Here is a 13,313-nt window from a genome sequence, read left to right as displayed (position 1 = left end):
ACCGATTCCATCTCTCGGGTGCAGAATCTCGACTTTCTCAATCTGAGAACGGAATGAGACAGTGAGGAGAAAAGGTACTACTGTTTTGAATTCAAATCTCTACGCTTTACAACAACAAATCTACTTTTTCTCGTTCTCTGCTCTTTCTCCCTTCTCTTCTCTTCTCTTCGACCTTCGCGCGTCTACCAAGCCCAAGCTCCCGGTTCACTATTCAACCAATCCGTCTCCAACGCGTTTCGATGAACCCAATCTTCCCCTCCTCCCGGTGTCGTCGTCGACATCGTTTCGTTTCCGTCGTTACTCCTCGTTCCATTCTTTTTCTCCTTCTTCTCGCCATCCCCGCCATCTCCGCTCTCACCCGCCGAGCCTGTGCCTGAGGGAGGTAATCCACCCGAACTCGAAGGTCTCGAAGCGACTAATAACTGACTCGGACTCAACGGATTCGTCGAACTAGTCGTCGATCTAGCTACTCCCGCCAATCCTCCTCCTCCTGCTCCGAGGGAAACTGCAGATTGAGGACGATGATCGTGGAACAAATCCCACAACATGTGAGATTCCGAGGAAGGTAAAGACCAGAGATGATCCGAATCGGGTTTCAAACTGATCCCGTTTGTCGAGGGATCGTGAGCGTGAGAGTGAGGAGGGGGCGAGATGGGGGAGAACGAATGGGAAGGAGGAGCGGGAGCGAGGGAAGGTTCGAGGCCGGGGAAAGTTGGGGGGAATAATTGAACTTCTTTCGAAGAGGAAGAGAGGGAGTCGAATGTTGCGTGGATGTTAGGGTCGGAGAGTGAGGGTTGAGACGTCAGGTCGGATGGGAGGAGAGAGGAAGGGAGTGGTTGAGGAGCAGAGGGAGATGTAGAGGCGGCAAGGAGAGTTCGGATTCGAGTACCGTGCAGAGTTGCGAGAGTACGACTAGAGCGCAAAATAGCTGTCAGGTCTTATCGAGAATGGAAATGGAACGATGAGAGGGGTAGAGCTCACGTTTCGGGTCGAACAGCTCCAGTTTGCAAGAGTTTGTCAGCGACGGCAGAACACGGATGAATCACCGCAGGCGAGAGGGGACCGGGTTTCGTCGCATCGATCTATGCGAGTAAAGGTGTATAAGTCAGCCGCAGGGCTCCAAGGGAGACGGGAAGAATGAGCTTACTCGTAGGAGAAGAGTCGCAGCGTAACTTTTTCCGCTCGAACCAAACGAGTCAGTTTCTTTCCACTCTCGTTTTCCCTTTAGAGATAGAGTGGACTCACGCAACTACGACAACACTGATGTTACTTCCCCATTTATACGAATCATCTGGCCAATTGACCGCCAACGAAGCAGTTTCGTGAGCTTGAACCCTACATTCCTCGAGCACTGGTGCTACTGGACCTCTGAACCTCAGAGAGATCGAAAGGAGAATCGTGAGGTTGTGGGAGTAGATCATTCGGACGAAATGATCTGTCGAACAAATAGTTAGCCTTGCTGGAAAGAGGGAAACAGAAAGGGGAAGGGAGAAACTCACTCGCGTGAGTCCAGGTCTGTCGCCAGTTGGAGAGGTCGTGCATTAGTTTCGATTTGAATGAAGCTCGAATGTCGAAATTCGTCGAAGCTTCGGAATCGGTAACGTTATTCGAGAGACAAATCCCGTTCGCCTGTCAGGAAGTCCAAAAAGCCGTCAGAGATGAACAAGTACCGTTCAGAGCAGGAGAAAGCACGCACATAGATCTTTGTGAGTTCGAGAATTGCGTAGATATTGTAATGAGGATGATCCCTCGTCAGATTCGAGGGAGTCAATGGTCCGGGCCAAACCGAACACAAGTTCGAAATCGCTCCCAATCTTCCCGTCGATACTCCGAGTCTGTCAATCATTCGATTTGCCAATCTAGCTATCAGTACGAGAAACCCAGCTTGAGAGGATGATGAGACTGACGCGGTTTCAGCAACCGAAATCAACCTCCAACTTCGAATCCTATCATCCGATAACCTCTGAAACGCATCGTCACTTAGAGGAGTTACGGATCGATAGAAATCGTAGGTTGTTTGGTTGAGAGTTTTGTGGAGTTTGATTTCTGTTGCGATTCGGATCGCGGTTCCGAGCCAGCCCCATCTTCTGTCGTCTCCCCAGTTGTTCGCTATAGGTGTCCAATGACTACATAGTCTCATCCAGAACGAGTCAGTCTCGAGCCTAGTGAGGGAAAGGAGGGCAGAGAACGCACATGAGTAACATGTAAGCTTGAACAATTTCCAAACTCTTCAAACCTTCACTCCAAATCCTCGTATTGATCAACTGCAGATGATTGAACAAAGCCGGCACGGTACTCTGAGACGAAGGATCGAAAGTTGCGCAGATACAGGCGAGAGCGGTAGTTAGGAAAGGGGAAGTGTCGCGGAGGAAACGAGGAGTGTGGATTGAGGGGGTGAGGTGGAAGATGAAAGGATGGAGAGAGGAGAAATAGCTGCAAAGGAAGGAGTGTCAGGGAGAGTGGGGAGAGAGTAGAGGGAAGGGTCTCACAAGTCGACGTAACGTGCGAGAGTGTGCTCGTTGATGATTCCGAGACTGACGGGATCGTAAGCAGGATCCGCATCCGATCTCAGTTGATACAGACCTGTAGAAATAGCCAACAGACACATGAGCACGGGAACGGACTCCAAGAGAAGCAACTGAGACTGTGAACTGACCAGTTGCGAAATACCCTTCAACGGTAGGTTCCGTATCCCTACTCGTAATCTGTTGAGGTAAGAAATGTTTCCCACTCTCTTCATCCGTCGTACTATCCCCTCCTACTTTCAAACTCGAGATATGCGCCAATAAAGCGAGAGGGTTTTCGAGAACGTCTTTGAGTTCTTTCGTCGAACCGGATTCTTCTTCTTCTGTTGTTAGACCGAGGGAATGGACGGGATGTGTCACGTCGGGGGAGGCGTTGATTGGCGGAAGGGGAGGAGGCACAGAGTGCGGAGGCGATGAGGAAGAGAGAATCGCGAGTGCTTGCTCGATGTCTCGATGACAATTCTCCAACAAGACTTGGTTCCTGTGAGTGAACGCGTTAGAGCTACTCTCACGACGAGTAGTATGGAAGCGATTACTCACGGAGTCATAGATCTCTTCCTTCCTCTCTTCGCAAACACGGCATAAACGCATTCAATCTTCAACGAAACGCACCTCTCACACGCCGGTTGTCGTTGACTACATTTCGCTTTCGCCGTCCGACATGCCGTACACGCTCCACTTTTGAGCGAAGCTGCTCCGGTTGTATTCGTTTGACGTGAAGGTCGAGCATCGATGTTTCCGAACCCGATTAGTTGGGAAAGTCCAGTTCGAGAACGCTCGAGGAGATCGAGTGGGTTCGAGAGCGGTGGTGGAGGAGGAGGTGGGACGAAGGGAGTTTTTGTAGGTGCGGTGGACGGTTTTGTATCGGGCCAGGTGGAGGTTGAAGCGGAGGTCGAGGGAAGGTTCAAGAGAGGAGAAGCGGGAGAACCTTTCGAGCTCGAGTTGTCTGATGATATACTTGCTCGATGTCGATACAACGACGAGTTTGGATCGATCGGGATAGGGAGGGCTCGACTACCCGACGGAGAAGTCGGAGAGAGAGCTTGAGAACCGACGGAAGAATTCCCAAAGGGAAACGGATTCACGGAGGGAGTTTCTTCCGGTAAAGGGACGAGTTGGAAGCTTGGAGAAGTTGATTGGTAACGAGCTCGAGGAGGGTCGAGGGAGGTAGTGGCAGAGGAACGGGGAGAAGGAGAGAGGGAACTGGTCGGAAGAGGGGAATCGAACATCTGCGAGGAATACTCGTTCGGGTTAATTGGGACCGGGTCAGAAAGTTGAAAGAGCGCTCACTGATTGTCTCCGAGGTGGTCTCGCTACATTCGCTGTCGAGTGCGAGTTGCCGTTTGATCCGAAAGAAGTTTGTTCCGAAAGTTCAACGAAGAAGCGGGGGAGGGAGAGGGAGAGAGGGAGACCGTCCGTCGAGGGCGTGGGCGTAACGAACAATCGATTCTTGAGCTATATACAAGGAGATTTAAATCGAGCAGGAAAGGAGCGAGAAGATGAGGCCAGGAGCTCTCGGAACGGAACAAGTTTAAGCGCTCACTGACTTTCGAGCTTCCCCTGAAGCAAAGTCGGCCCGTTCTGTCTGTCTGCTCTCTCAACCTCTCGACACTCAACAATGCGATCAACGACATTACTACTAGCAAGCTTACCACTCGCTCTAGCTGGATTCGACTGCAAGGATCGTCTATCACTCAACGGGAATTCGTTTGATTTCTCTCGAGTGAGTACAGCCTCCCTCCCTTTCACTCAACCCAGACTGACAATGCGATGGTGTAGCTGGCAGGAGTACACCGTTTCGAAGAGCGTACGAACACACCTCCAACCGTAACAAAGGTTCGTCCTCCTCTTCTCCATCTCCTTCTTTCGATGACGCTCACATCTCACCCTCTCTCCAGACGAAATACGATCTCTCTATCTGTTCCTCCTTACCACCACCTTCCTCCGATATCCCATCTAGCGATGTCTGTCCCCCTGGGACTCGAGTGTGCATGACGAGTTTCACATCTCGAGATGGATTAGAAGATCGTTTACTCTCTGTCGTACCGATAGCGGGGGAACTCGAGGGAGGGAAAGAGATGACGGTGAATGCGATCAAGATTGAAGGGGTCGAGGAAGCGAAGGAATGGATGTTGGAGATTAATGGTGGGAGGTATAATGAGGTGGATCAAACGGCGAGGATCGAGATGAAGTGTGATGAGAACGCGAAAGAGGTTAGTTACTCTTCACTCCTTGTATTGTATGGGGAGCTGATGAGGGTGCGGGTGTGGTAGACTGTACCGAAAGTGAAGGAATATCATTCGAAACAAGGAGTATTGGATCTCGAATGGACCACTTGGGCGGCTTGTCCCGTTTCGGACGATTCTACACCACCTCCCGGAGGAGGAAATGACGGAGACAACGACGGGGATGATGATGAAAAGAGCTCGAAAGGGGGATTAGGATTCTTTGGATGGTTTTTCACTTTGTGCGTTTTTCACTTTTTCCATCTCTCCGTTGTCGAGCTGAGTCAGTGATGATCGTAGAATATTCCTTGGTCTAATCGCATACTTCGTGCTGGGAGCTTATCACAACTACACGACGTATGGAGCGACAGGATGGGACATGATTCCTCATCGAGACATGTGGAGGGATTTACCTTGGGTCTTGTCGGATCTAATCAGACGTGAGTCGTTCCTGCTCTTCACGAAGAGATCCGCTCGGATAGAGAGCTGATTCGTGGCGACTTGGGTCGACATGCAGCGAGAGGGGGTAGTCGAGCTGGATATTCTTCACTTGGGTAGAGACCTGAACAGAGGATCAAACTGTAACGATATCGACATTCCCCGCTTCGTACGTACTATCACGATCCCTCTTATGGCTGCGTCTTTCGTCGAAGCGAGCTGCTATTCCTGAGATCTTCGAATATCGAGCTCACGTTTCCCGATTCAGACCTGTAACCGGACGCTTGTTCTGTCGTGGCTACTCTCCTCGTAGAGCACCGTGTCGACACAGGCTGGTCTGGACTCTGGATTGCGCACACGCTCGAGCTCTTCCCACTTTCTCCTCTCGCGCTCGATCCCTTCAAGCGCTCTTAGCTTTCAGCGACTTTTACCGAGACGAACACGTCGACTCTCTCCCTTTCTCTCTTCTTCCCCCTTGTCTCCATCTCTCTTCTTCGTTCGAGCCGACAACAAAGCTTTCAGTAGGCTTGTGTCGACCAGAAACCCGATGGCGACACCCTCGCAGACCGATTCAGCTTCCTTCTGCTTCCTTCATATCATGACGATCCTTCAAATGCTTCCAGGTCTAGGAAAGCTACACCGCGAAATCAACAGCGTAGCAAGGAAGCGGGATTAGAGGAAGTCGATTGTGACAACTGAACTTTACGCAAAAGACTGGGCACACTTATGCCGGGCAATGCTCGTCGACGGCGTATGCATGCGACTTCTAGTAGGGCAGGTACACGGGCAGTTGAGCGGATCTCCGAAGCGTGTACCGGGAACTGAAAATGTGAGAGTTAATTCCGACGTCCATTGATTCTTAACTTCGACAGCAACCTGACCAACCTACGTGATTTGTACTATCCTAGCACTCGTATCGACTCGCTGAAGAGCGAGATAATGTCGAGAAACAAGCAAGACATGGAGATTACACGAAGCTCGCCGAAATCGAGGAGGAGGATTGTCAAAAGGCATGTGAAGTCGCCCTGGCGGCGGAAGAGAGGATCACCAGAGCGGCTCTAGAGCTAGTACTCGAATGGAATCGATCGAAGCGAGGCAGGGGCGCTTGAAAGGAAAGGTGAAGGACCGGGTTGGAATGATTTGTTCTCGGAGAGATTTGAAGAATGGAAACGTTTCACTATCCTACTCACGCAGAATCGGAGTACTTGGTCTCTCTCCCAATCTCACGTGAGTCGTAATGAATGCGAAGTGAGAATGCAAAAGGATAGAACAGAAAAGAAGCGAACGTGAGGACTACTTCTTTCTCCCACCTCCGCCTCCCCCCTTTCCTCCACCTCCACCGTTCGAAGGTCCCTTGTAGCCGTTCGGATTCTTCTTACTCGGTTGATTACTTCGTTTAACTCGTTTCTCCTTCGAAATTCGATCCTTCCTGATATCCGCCGCCGTTTTGAGTCCTCCAGGGGCCGAACTCGCCGATCCAGGTTTCCCAATCCTTCTTCTCTTTCCTTTCCCTTTCTCTCCTTCATCCATCTTCGTCTTCTGTCCTTGATGCCTCCATTTCTTCTCGTTACCCGTCGTAGTTCTCCCCGCCAATTCAGCTTCCCCAATCTTCGGCATGTAGGTTCGACTCTTCTTCTTCCAATCGTCGAATACTCCACTCTTGAACGTAGCCGATAACTTGTGTCCAGATTCAGATCGAATCATCTTCTTGTTGTCGGCTCCGACTTGATCCGCTCGTACGAACTTCTTTTGTCGTCGATCCCATTTCAACGCCGAAGCTTTTTGGGCTTGAGCTTCTGCGGGAGTTCCTTCGGTATCGCCTCGGCCGGAAACGTCGTAAGTTGAGTGAGCGGCTTGAGCGACGAAAGAGTCTCCGTTTGTCAAAGCGTAACTAGAAAACGAGAAACGAATGAGATCAGTCGACGGTCAACGAGAACGAGCGAGAGGATGAGTGAGACTCACCCAGCTTCAGTAGCAGCTCCTTCTTGTTCGTAGTGCAAGTAGAATCGAGGATCTCGGAAAGTCGCGCCTGCTCCCGTCGGTTTCGATCGTTTCGTCGGTTTCTTTCCAAACACAGCCTGAACGACGACAACGACGACGAATCGTCAGCTGACACTCCGAAGACACGAAAGTAGAGTCGAACGTACCTCTAACTCTTCCTCATCTGCATCATCCATATCTTCTTTTCTCATTCGTTTCGACGGTTTATCCTCCTCAAGTTCGAACAATTCCGTCTCTTCCTCCTCGTTGTCTCCCGCTCCTTCTCCCTCCTCGACTTGAGGTAACTCACTCTCCTCGACTTTCTTGACTAATTCCCTCGCTCGTTCACTCTTCAACATGGCTTTCCTCCTCTCCTTCATCAACGCCGCCAAAGGTTCCGTCGATCTTTTCCCTCTCGTTCCTACTTCAAACACGGTCTCACTCGGTCTGAATCCACTAATCTTTGCCAATAAATCAGCTCGTTCCCTTTCCGCCTCTTTCGCTCGTTGAACAGTTTCTTCCGTCAAATCTTCCCCTTCCTCGTTCGCTTCGTCGTTTCGAGTTCCTCCTCCTCCATTTCGAGTCGTAAGTAAAGATCTCGCCATGTATTGATCGAACACTGGATTCTCGGATCCCGCATCACTCTGCCCCGCGATCCCATTCAATTTATCCTGTTTCTCCCTTTGAATCTCTTTCGCCCTCCTATAACTTTCCGGACTCGCTTTCCCCAACCCTCTCTCGTACATCTTCTGTCCCCTACCTGCTACCTGTTGAAGCGTTTCCAATTGGGGATGATGGGATAATAGCGAACGATGAGCTTCCAATTCCAAATCGACGAGGGAACGAGGTGCTGATCCTAGAACGAGAGTTTGAGCGAAATCGATCGGAGCGGGAGTAGGACAGAGTTTGAGAGGTCGAGAGAGGAAGAGTTCGAGGTCGAGCATGTGGGGGAGGTCGTGAGCAGTGACGAATGTGTAAGCCCAACCGGTTCGACCGGCACGAGCGGTACGTCCAACTCGATGAACGAACGCTCGAGTTCCATTCGGGAAATCGTAATTGATGACGTTTTCGACTCCGGGTACATCGATACCTCGTGCGGCGAGATCCGTTACGACGAGGATTGAAGTGAGACTGTTTCGGAATCGAGAGAGGGCGATTTTACGCGCCGTTTGATCCATCGAACCGTAAATCGCTGATACCGAGTAATGAGCCGTCGTGAGAAGGGCGGAAAGGTATTCGACGTGGTGTTTCGTCGAAACGAAAACGACGGTTTGATGAGGGGATAAAATCGCTCCATCTACTTTCTCATCCTCATCGTCTTCATCCCCATCTCTCTTTCGTTTCCCTTTCCATCCTCCATCCTGTTTCTGTTTCTTCGCGTTGAATTTCGAATTCTTTCCTTTCCCCGCCGGTTTCCCCATTCCTCCTGAAACTTCTTCGAAACTCTGTTCCGCCTCTCGAACCTGTCTCTTCCTCTCCTCATCCCTCTCCTGTTCCGTCATGACCGGCACTCCAATCCTCTCCCTCAATAATCCGAGTAAAACCGCCTCTTTCTCACTCGCTTTAACATCCAAATAAGCCATCTGTAAATCCTTCGAAATCTTCTGATCGACGTCGAGTCGAATTAACTTTGGATTTTGTAAACCTGCTTTCGCGAATCCAACGAGGGAAGAAGGGAGCGTCGCTGAGAAGAGGAGAGTTTGTCGAGTTGGAGGAACGCGATGGAGGATTTCGGTGAGTTGGTCGGAGAATCCGAGCTCGAAGAGTCGATCGGCTTCGTCGATGATGAGGGATTGAATATTCGCGAGAGAGAGGGACATTTCGATGAGCAAGTGAAGGAATCGACCAGGTGTAGCGATAATTCTAGCAAAATCCATCGAATCAAAAAACAAGTCAGCTTCGTTCGAAAGAGACCTTGCTCAGTTCGTGCGTGAACTTACACATCTGGGTTCCCGGCGATCGTCTCAAACTGAGCTTCCATAGCTTCCCCTCCAACGACCATTGCCCATCTCAACGCTTCCCCTTCCCCTCTAATCCCCCTACACAAATCTTTCCCAACCTTCAACACTTGCATCGCCAATTCCCTAGTCGGAACAAGTACCAATCCTCTCGCTCCAAATTTCTCCGAATGAGTCCATAATCTCGTTAGGAGAGGGAGGAGGTAACATAAAGTTTTTCCTGATCCAGTTCGAGCCATACATAAATGATCCCTCGCAACCGTCAATTTCTTCCCTTGATCCGTTACTACCACCTCCGTAGTCCCTAGGATCGAAGGTAAAGCAAGTCGTTGAATCGGAGTAGGAGTCGTGAATCCTCGTTGTAAGAGAGTTTTCAGGAGTAAGGGTGGAAGTCCGAGTGCTTGGAACGATCCTCCTCCAGTGAGGGTTTTAGAGGATTTGGAATCTTTGCCTTTACGGATTAGGGCGGCTCCTTCAGAGAGGTTACGAGAATGTTGTAGTTGAGAGAGCGAGGCGAAAATCGCATCTTCTTCCGAATCTACCTCGTCCTCCTCCTCCTCATCTTCATCCTGCGCTGGCCCTTTGCCCTTCCCTGTACCGGTCGAAGATCTGCGAGAGGTGGAGACGGAAGAAGTTGTTGATGAAGATTTCTTGTTCGACTTTTGTTGCTTCTTCTTGTCGTTCCTTCCTAGCAAAGCCGAGGCGATATCGATATGATCTGAATCGGAATCACTGTCCATCTCTTGACTGCTTGTCGTTGTCGAGGAGTCGAAGGGGAAAAGTGAAGAAGGGAAGATTCTCTCTCGGACTTTTTTCTCAATTGAGGAAATTCGGCGATTTGTTATCTTCAAACAATAGAACGCTTGTGATTGAAAATAGTTCCGTTTTGGGTTGCTCAGAACAAGATACGAGGGAGAGAGAGTATACAGCAGAGACTAAGAACGAGTGTAGAAAAGGGATCTGTACAGAGAGAGAGAGAAGGAAGGGAAATAGAAGTTACCTCGATTTTTACCTGTTTTTCATTCAATCAGTCTTGGTTTTCTTCTCTTGTGGCTGTTCTCCCTCCTCATCAATCACATCAGTCCCTAATCATTCAGTCTGATCTGAGAGAAACAGCAAAGAACTCACCTCCGAAGCCCCTCCACCGAAACGAGCCGCTCGTTTCTTTTTCTTCTCTTCTTCTTCCGCCAATCTATTTCACACCCAAATCTCATCAGTTTCCCATCTCTCTCCCTCGCTTCCAGAGAGAGACAGTGTAGCTTACTTTTTCTGTAGTTCAGGATCAGCAGCTGCCATCGCAGCAGCGGGTTCAGCAGCAGCTTGAGGGTTGTTCAGTTTCGAAGCGACGGTTCGTTCGTTCGTTGGGTTCGATTTCGAAGTAGCTGCAACTTTGGGTTTCTTCTCTCGACGGTTTGAACCGAGGGGTTTATCGAGTAAATCGAGTGACTACTCCCACTCGTCCCAAGTCAGTTCAGACTCGAAAAGGGAGAGAGAATGGGAAAGAAAAACGTACTTTGTTGAGTTTCTTCTGATCGTTCTCCTCCTCTCCAGCAGGGATCCCGAATCGTTCCGCTCTCTTCTTCTTCGCCTCCTCGACCTCATCCTTCTCCCCATTCGTCGATGCTGAGCCGTTCCCGCCGAATCGTGCTAATCGTGCTTTTCGTTTCTCCTCCTCCAACCTCGCTCTTTCTTCCCTCTCTTTCTTTAGTTCCTCCTCACTAGGTCCCTCTACTGTCTCCTTCGTTTCAGTCTCCTCCTCCGTAGCAGTAGCAATCTCCTGTCCTTCGGATTGAATCTGTTCATTCACTCCATTCTCAACTCCTTCCTCCGTCGTGCTTGTCGCGGCAGGTCCTACTTCTTGTGCGGATCCGACGCCAGAGCCATCAGGTTCATCCGTTGCATTGCTAGTGGGGTCGGCGGTATCGGGATCGGAGGAGGAGAGATCGGAAGAGAGAATTCGGGAGATTAAATCATCTTTCTTTCCTGTGACGGGGAGTGAATGGGTCGAGAGGATCTCCTGTAGAGCGAATTTCGCCACGGTCAGCGAGAGCACCAGGGGGGTTTATGGTGGGAGAGGAGGGAGAGATGGAGAGAGGGGAGATGGGAGACGAACCTTCAGTTTAACTACGGTTAGTGCTTTGAGGGAGGATTCCGTGTAACTCATTTTCTGACTACTGCTGTCTTTGGCTAGTCGAGAGGCGGAAAGTGAGATGAGAGTGGGAGAGCTGTTCGCGAACACGATCGAAACTGTTCTTCTCTCTCTTCTCCACTTCGACCTCCTCTTTTGAATCAACTCGCTGGGTTCACAAGGTGAGTGGAAGATTACCTCAGAGCAACCTATTTCGGGCGCTGAGTGATCTTCACGGCTCACAGAGTTTAGATCGTCGAAACGATGTCTTCCCCTTCTCCCGTCTACGAAGCGACCTGTACCGCTCCCGTAAGTTCACCCGTCCTCTTTCCATCTTCCCGCTTGGTACTGACACGCTCGAACGCGTTGCAAATCAGGTAAATATCGCCGTAGTGAAATAGTGAGTCCCTCTCTCCCTTCCCGTCTCTCCCTTTGTTCCCTTACTGACCCACGCTTTCGACGACTGTGGTTGATAGCTGGGGTAAACGCGATACCTCTTTAATCCTCCCAACGAATTCATCCCTCTCAGTCACGCTCTCTCAAGATGATTTACGTTCTCTCACTACCGCTCGAGCCATCCCTCCCACCACTACCTCCTCTACCTCCTCCTCCTCTGAGTCGAACGTCGATCGTCTCTGGTTGAACGGTACGGAGGAAGAGATTAAGGAAGGAGGTCGTACAGCTACTTGTTTAGCCGAATTACGAAAACTTCGAAAATCATTCGAAGTACCTCTCTTTCTCTCTCCCTTCTCCTTCCCTTCTCCTCGCTTACGGACTTACATCGTCTGAACGTGATGTAGGAGAAAGACTCGTCCCTCCCTCCTCTTTCCTCTTACCCACTCCACATCGCCTCTGAGAACAATTTCCCCACGGCCGCAGGACTCGCTTCCTCCGCTTCTGGACTCTCCGCTCTCATCGCCACTATCTCTTCCCTCTACTCCCTCTCTTCTTTCGGAATCTCAACCTCCCAATTATCCCGTATCGCACGTCAAGGGTCCGGTTCGGCATGTCGATCAATGTTTGGTGGTTACGTCGGCTGGGAAATGGGCTCTCGATCAGATGGATCTGATTCGGGAGCTTACGAAGTGGCACCAGTGGAACATTGGGATGATTTGGACGCGATCATCTTGGTCGTTAGTGATAAGAAGAAAGGAACTGCTTCTACCGTAGGAATGCAGAAAACCGTCGCTACCTCTTCTCTCCTTCAACATCGAATCAAGGAGGTCGTACCTGAACGAATGAGGAAGATGGAGAAAGCGATCAAGGGGAAAGATTTTAGGGTTTTCGCGGAGGAAACTATGAGGGATTCGAATCAATTCCATGCGGTTTGTTTAGATACGTCCCCTCCAATCTTTTACCTGAACGACACTTCTCGACAAATCATTCAACTCGTCGAAGAACTCAATCGCTCGAGAGGTTCCGAGGGTCCTATCGCAGCTTACACTTTCGATGCCGGTCCAAACGCGGTTCTCTACGTTCAACGACGAGATACTCCTTTGGTTCTTTCGACTGTCCTCAAGTACTTCCCGCAGGAGGAGAAACTTGAAGATGTAGAGGATATGAAGTTGCCGGAAGGGTTCAACGAGAAAGTGATTATGAAGCAGGAGAAAGGTGCGGTTAGTAGGATTATTAGAACAAAGGTTGGGGATGGTCCGAGAGTGTTGGATACAGAGAAGGAAGGGTTGTTGGCAGAGAATGGAATGCCCAAAAATCTAGCTTAGTAGGGATCAAGAATCGTGAGTTCTCTTCCTCGAAGGAGAAACGAGTTTTCTTCCTTCGAGTAAGACTCACGATTCTTTTCTACTTAGATCGATCGCCTCGCTTTCCTATCTGTTCAGTCTTCTTCAGTGTTTCTTCTCTTCTCTTGTCTCTTGGGTCTTTCAGTCATTAGCTTACTCGGTTCTCTCTCCCAAAAAATATCTTCTTTTTCTTTTTAACCTCCTCCGTCTCTTTCGCAAGGAATCTCTCCACAATACTTCGCAATAATAGAACCCTTCTCTCTCTTCCCCCTCTCTCCTCGCTGCCTTCCTCTCTACGAGTTCTCAGAGAGAGTCATCCT

At 50.1% G+C, this 13,313-nt stretch overlaps 5 protein-coding genes across 5 annotated transcripts; 2 read left to right on the top strand and 3 right to left on the bottom strand.

Annotated features, from left to right (window-relative positions):
- Positions 1-182: 182 nt before the first annotated feature.
- JCM6883_005809 (uncharacterized protein) lies at positions 183-3,754 on the bottom strand (the record flags this gene model as incomplete). The annotated part of the gene is made up of 11 exons (XM_076633334.1): positions 183-912; positions 982-1,082; positions 1,148-1,172; positions 1,246-1,435; positions 1,500-1,629; positions 1,697-1,835; positions 1,908-2,126; positions 2,194-2,433; positions 2,490-2,583; positions 2,657-3,006; positions 3,066-3,754. 11 exons carry the CDS (start codon positions 3,752-3,754, stop codon positions 183-185), a joined length of 2,907 nt encoding a protein of 968 aa, XP_076486645.1.
- A 389-nt stretch (positions 3,755-4,143) lies between these two features.
- JCM6883_005808 (autophagy-related protein 27) lies at positions 4,144-5,308 on the top strand (the record flags this gene model as incomplete). The annotated part of the gene is made up of 6 exons (XM_076633333.1): positions 4,144-4,248; positions 4,305-4,361; positions 4,424-4,738; positions 4,799-4,992; positions 5,051-5,190; positions 5,268-5,308. The coding sequence occupies 6 exons, from the start codon at positions 4,144-4,146 to the stop codon at positions 5,306-5,308; spliced, it is 852 nt and encodes a 283-aa protein (XP_076486644.1).
- Positions 5,309-6,481: 1,173 nt separating this feature from the next.
- Positions 6,482-9,866, bottom strand: DBP10 (ATP-dependent RNA helicase DBP10; the record flags this gene model as incomplete). Its single annotated transcript, XM_076633332.1, has 4 exons — positions 6,482-7,079; positions 7,151-7,266; positions 7,336-9,031; positions 9,109-9,866. The coding sequence occupies 4 exons, from the start codon at positions 9,864-9,866 to the stop codon at positions 6,482-6,484; spliced, it is 3,168 nt and encodes a 1,055-aa protein (XP_076486643.1).
- Positions 9,867-10,149: 283 nt separating this feature from the next.
- Positions 10,150-11,290, bottom strand: JCM6883_005806 (SAP domain-containing protein; the record flags this gene model as incomplete). Its single annotated transcript, XM_076633331.1, has 5 exons — positions 10,150-10,179; positions 10,255-10,318; positions 10,391-10,572; positions 10,640-11,143; positions 11,240-11,290. 5 exons carry the CDS (start codon positions 11,288-11,290, stop codon positions 10,150-10,152), a joined length of 831 nt encoding a protein of 276 aa, XP_076486642.1.
- A 228-nt stretch (positions 11,291-11,518) lies between these two features.
- On the top strand, positions 11,519-12,975 carry MVD1 (diphosphomevalonate decarboxylase MVD1; the record flags this gene model as incomplete). Its single annotated transcript, XM_076633330.1, has 4 exons — positions 11,519-11,563; positions 11,632-11,654; positions 11,731-11,980; positions 12,055-12,975. 4 exons carry the CDS (start codon positions 11,519-11,521, stop codon positions 12,973-12,975), a joined length of 1,239 nt encoding a protein of 412 aa, XP_076486641.1.
- Positions 12,976-13,313: the final 338 nt, after the last annotated feature.

This window comes from Sporobolomyces salmoneus (assembly GCF_050403485.1).
Source record: "Sporobolomyces salmoneus JCM6883 DNA, S_salmoneus_JCM6883_v1_ctg37, whole genome shotgun sequence".
Lineage (NCBI taxonomy): Eukaryota > Fungi > Basidiomycota > Microbotryomycetes > Sporidiobolales > Sporidiobolaceae > Sporobolomyces > Sporobolomyces salmoneus.
Note: the sequence above shows the minus strand (reverse complement) of the source record. Positions and strands in the feature narration are given on the sequence as shown.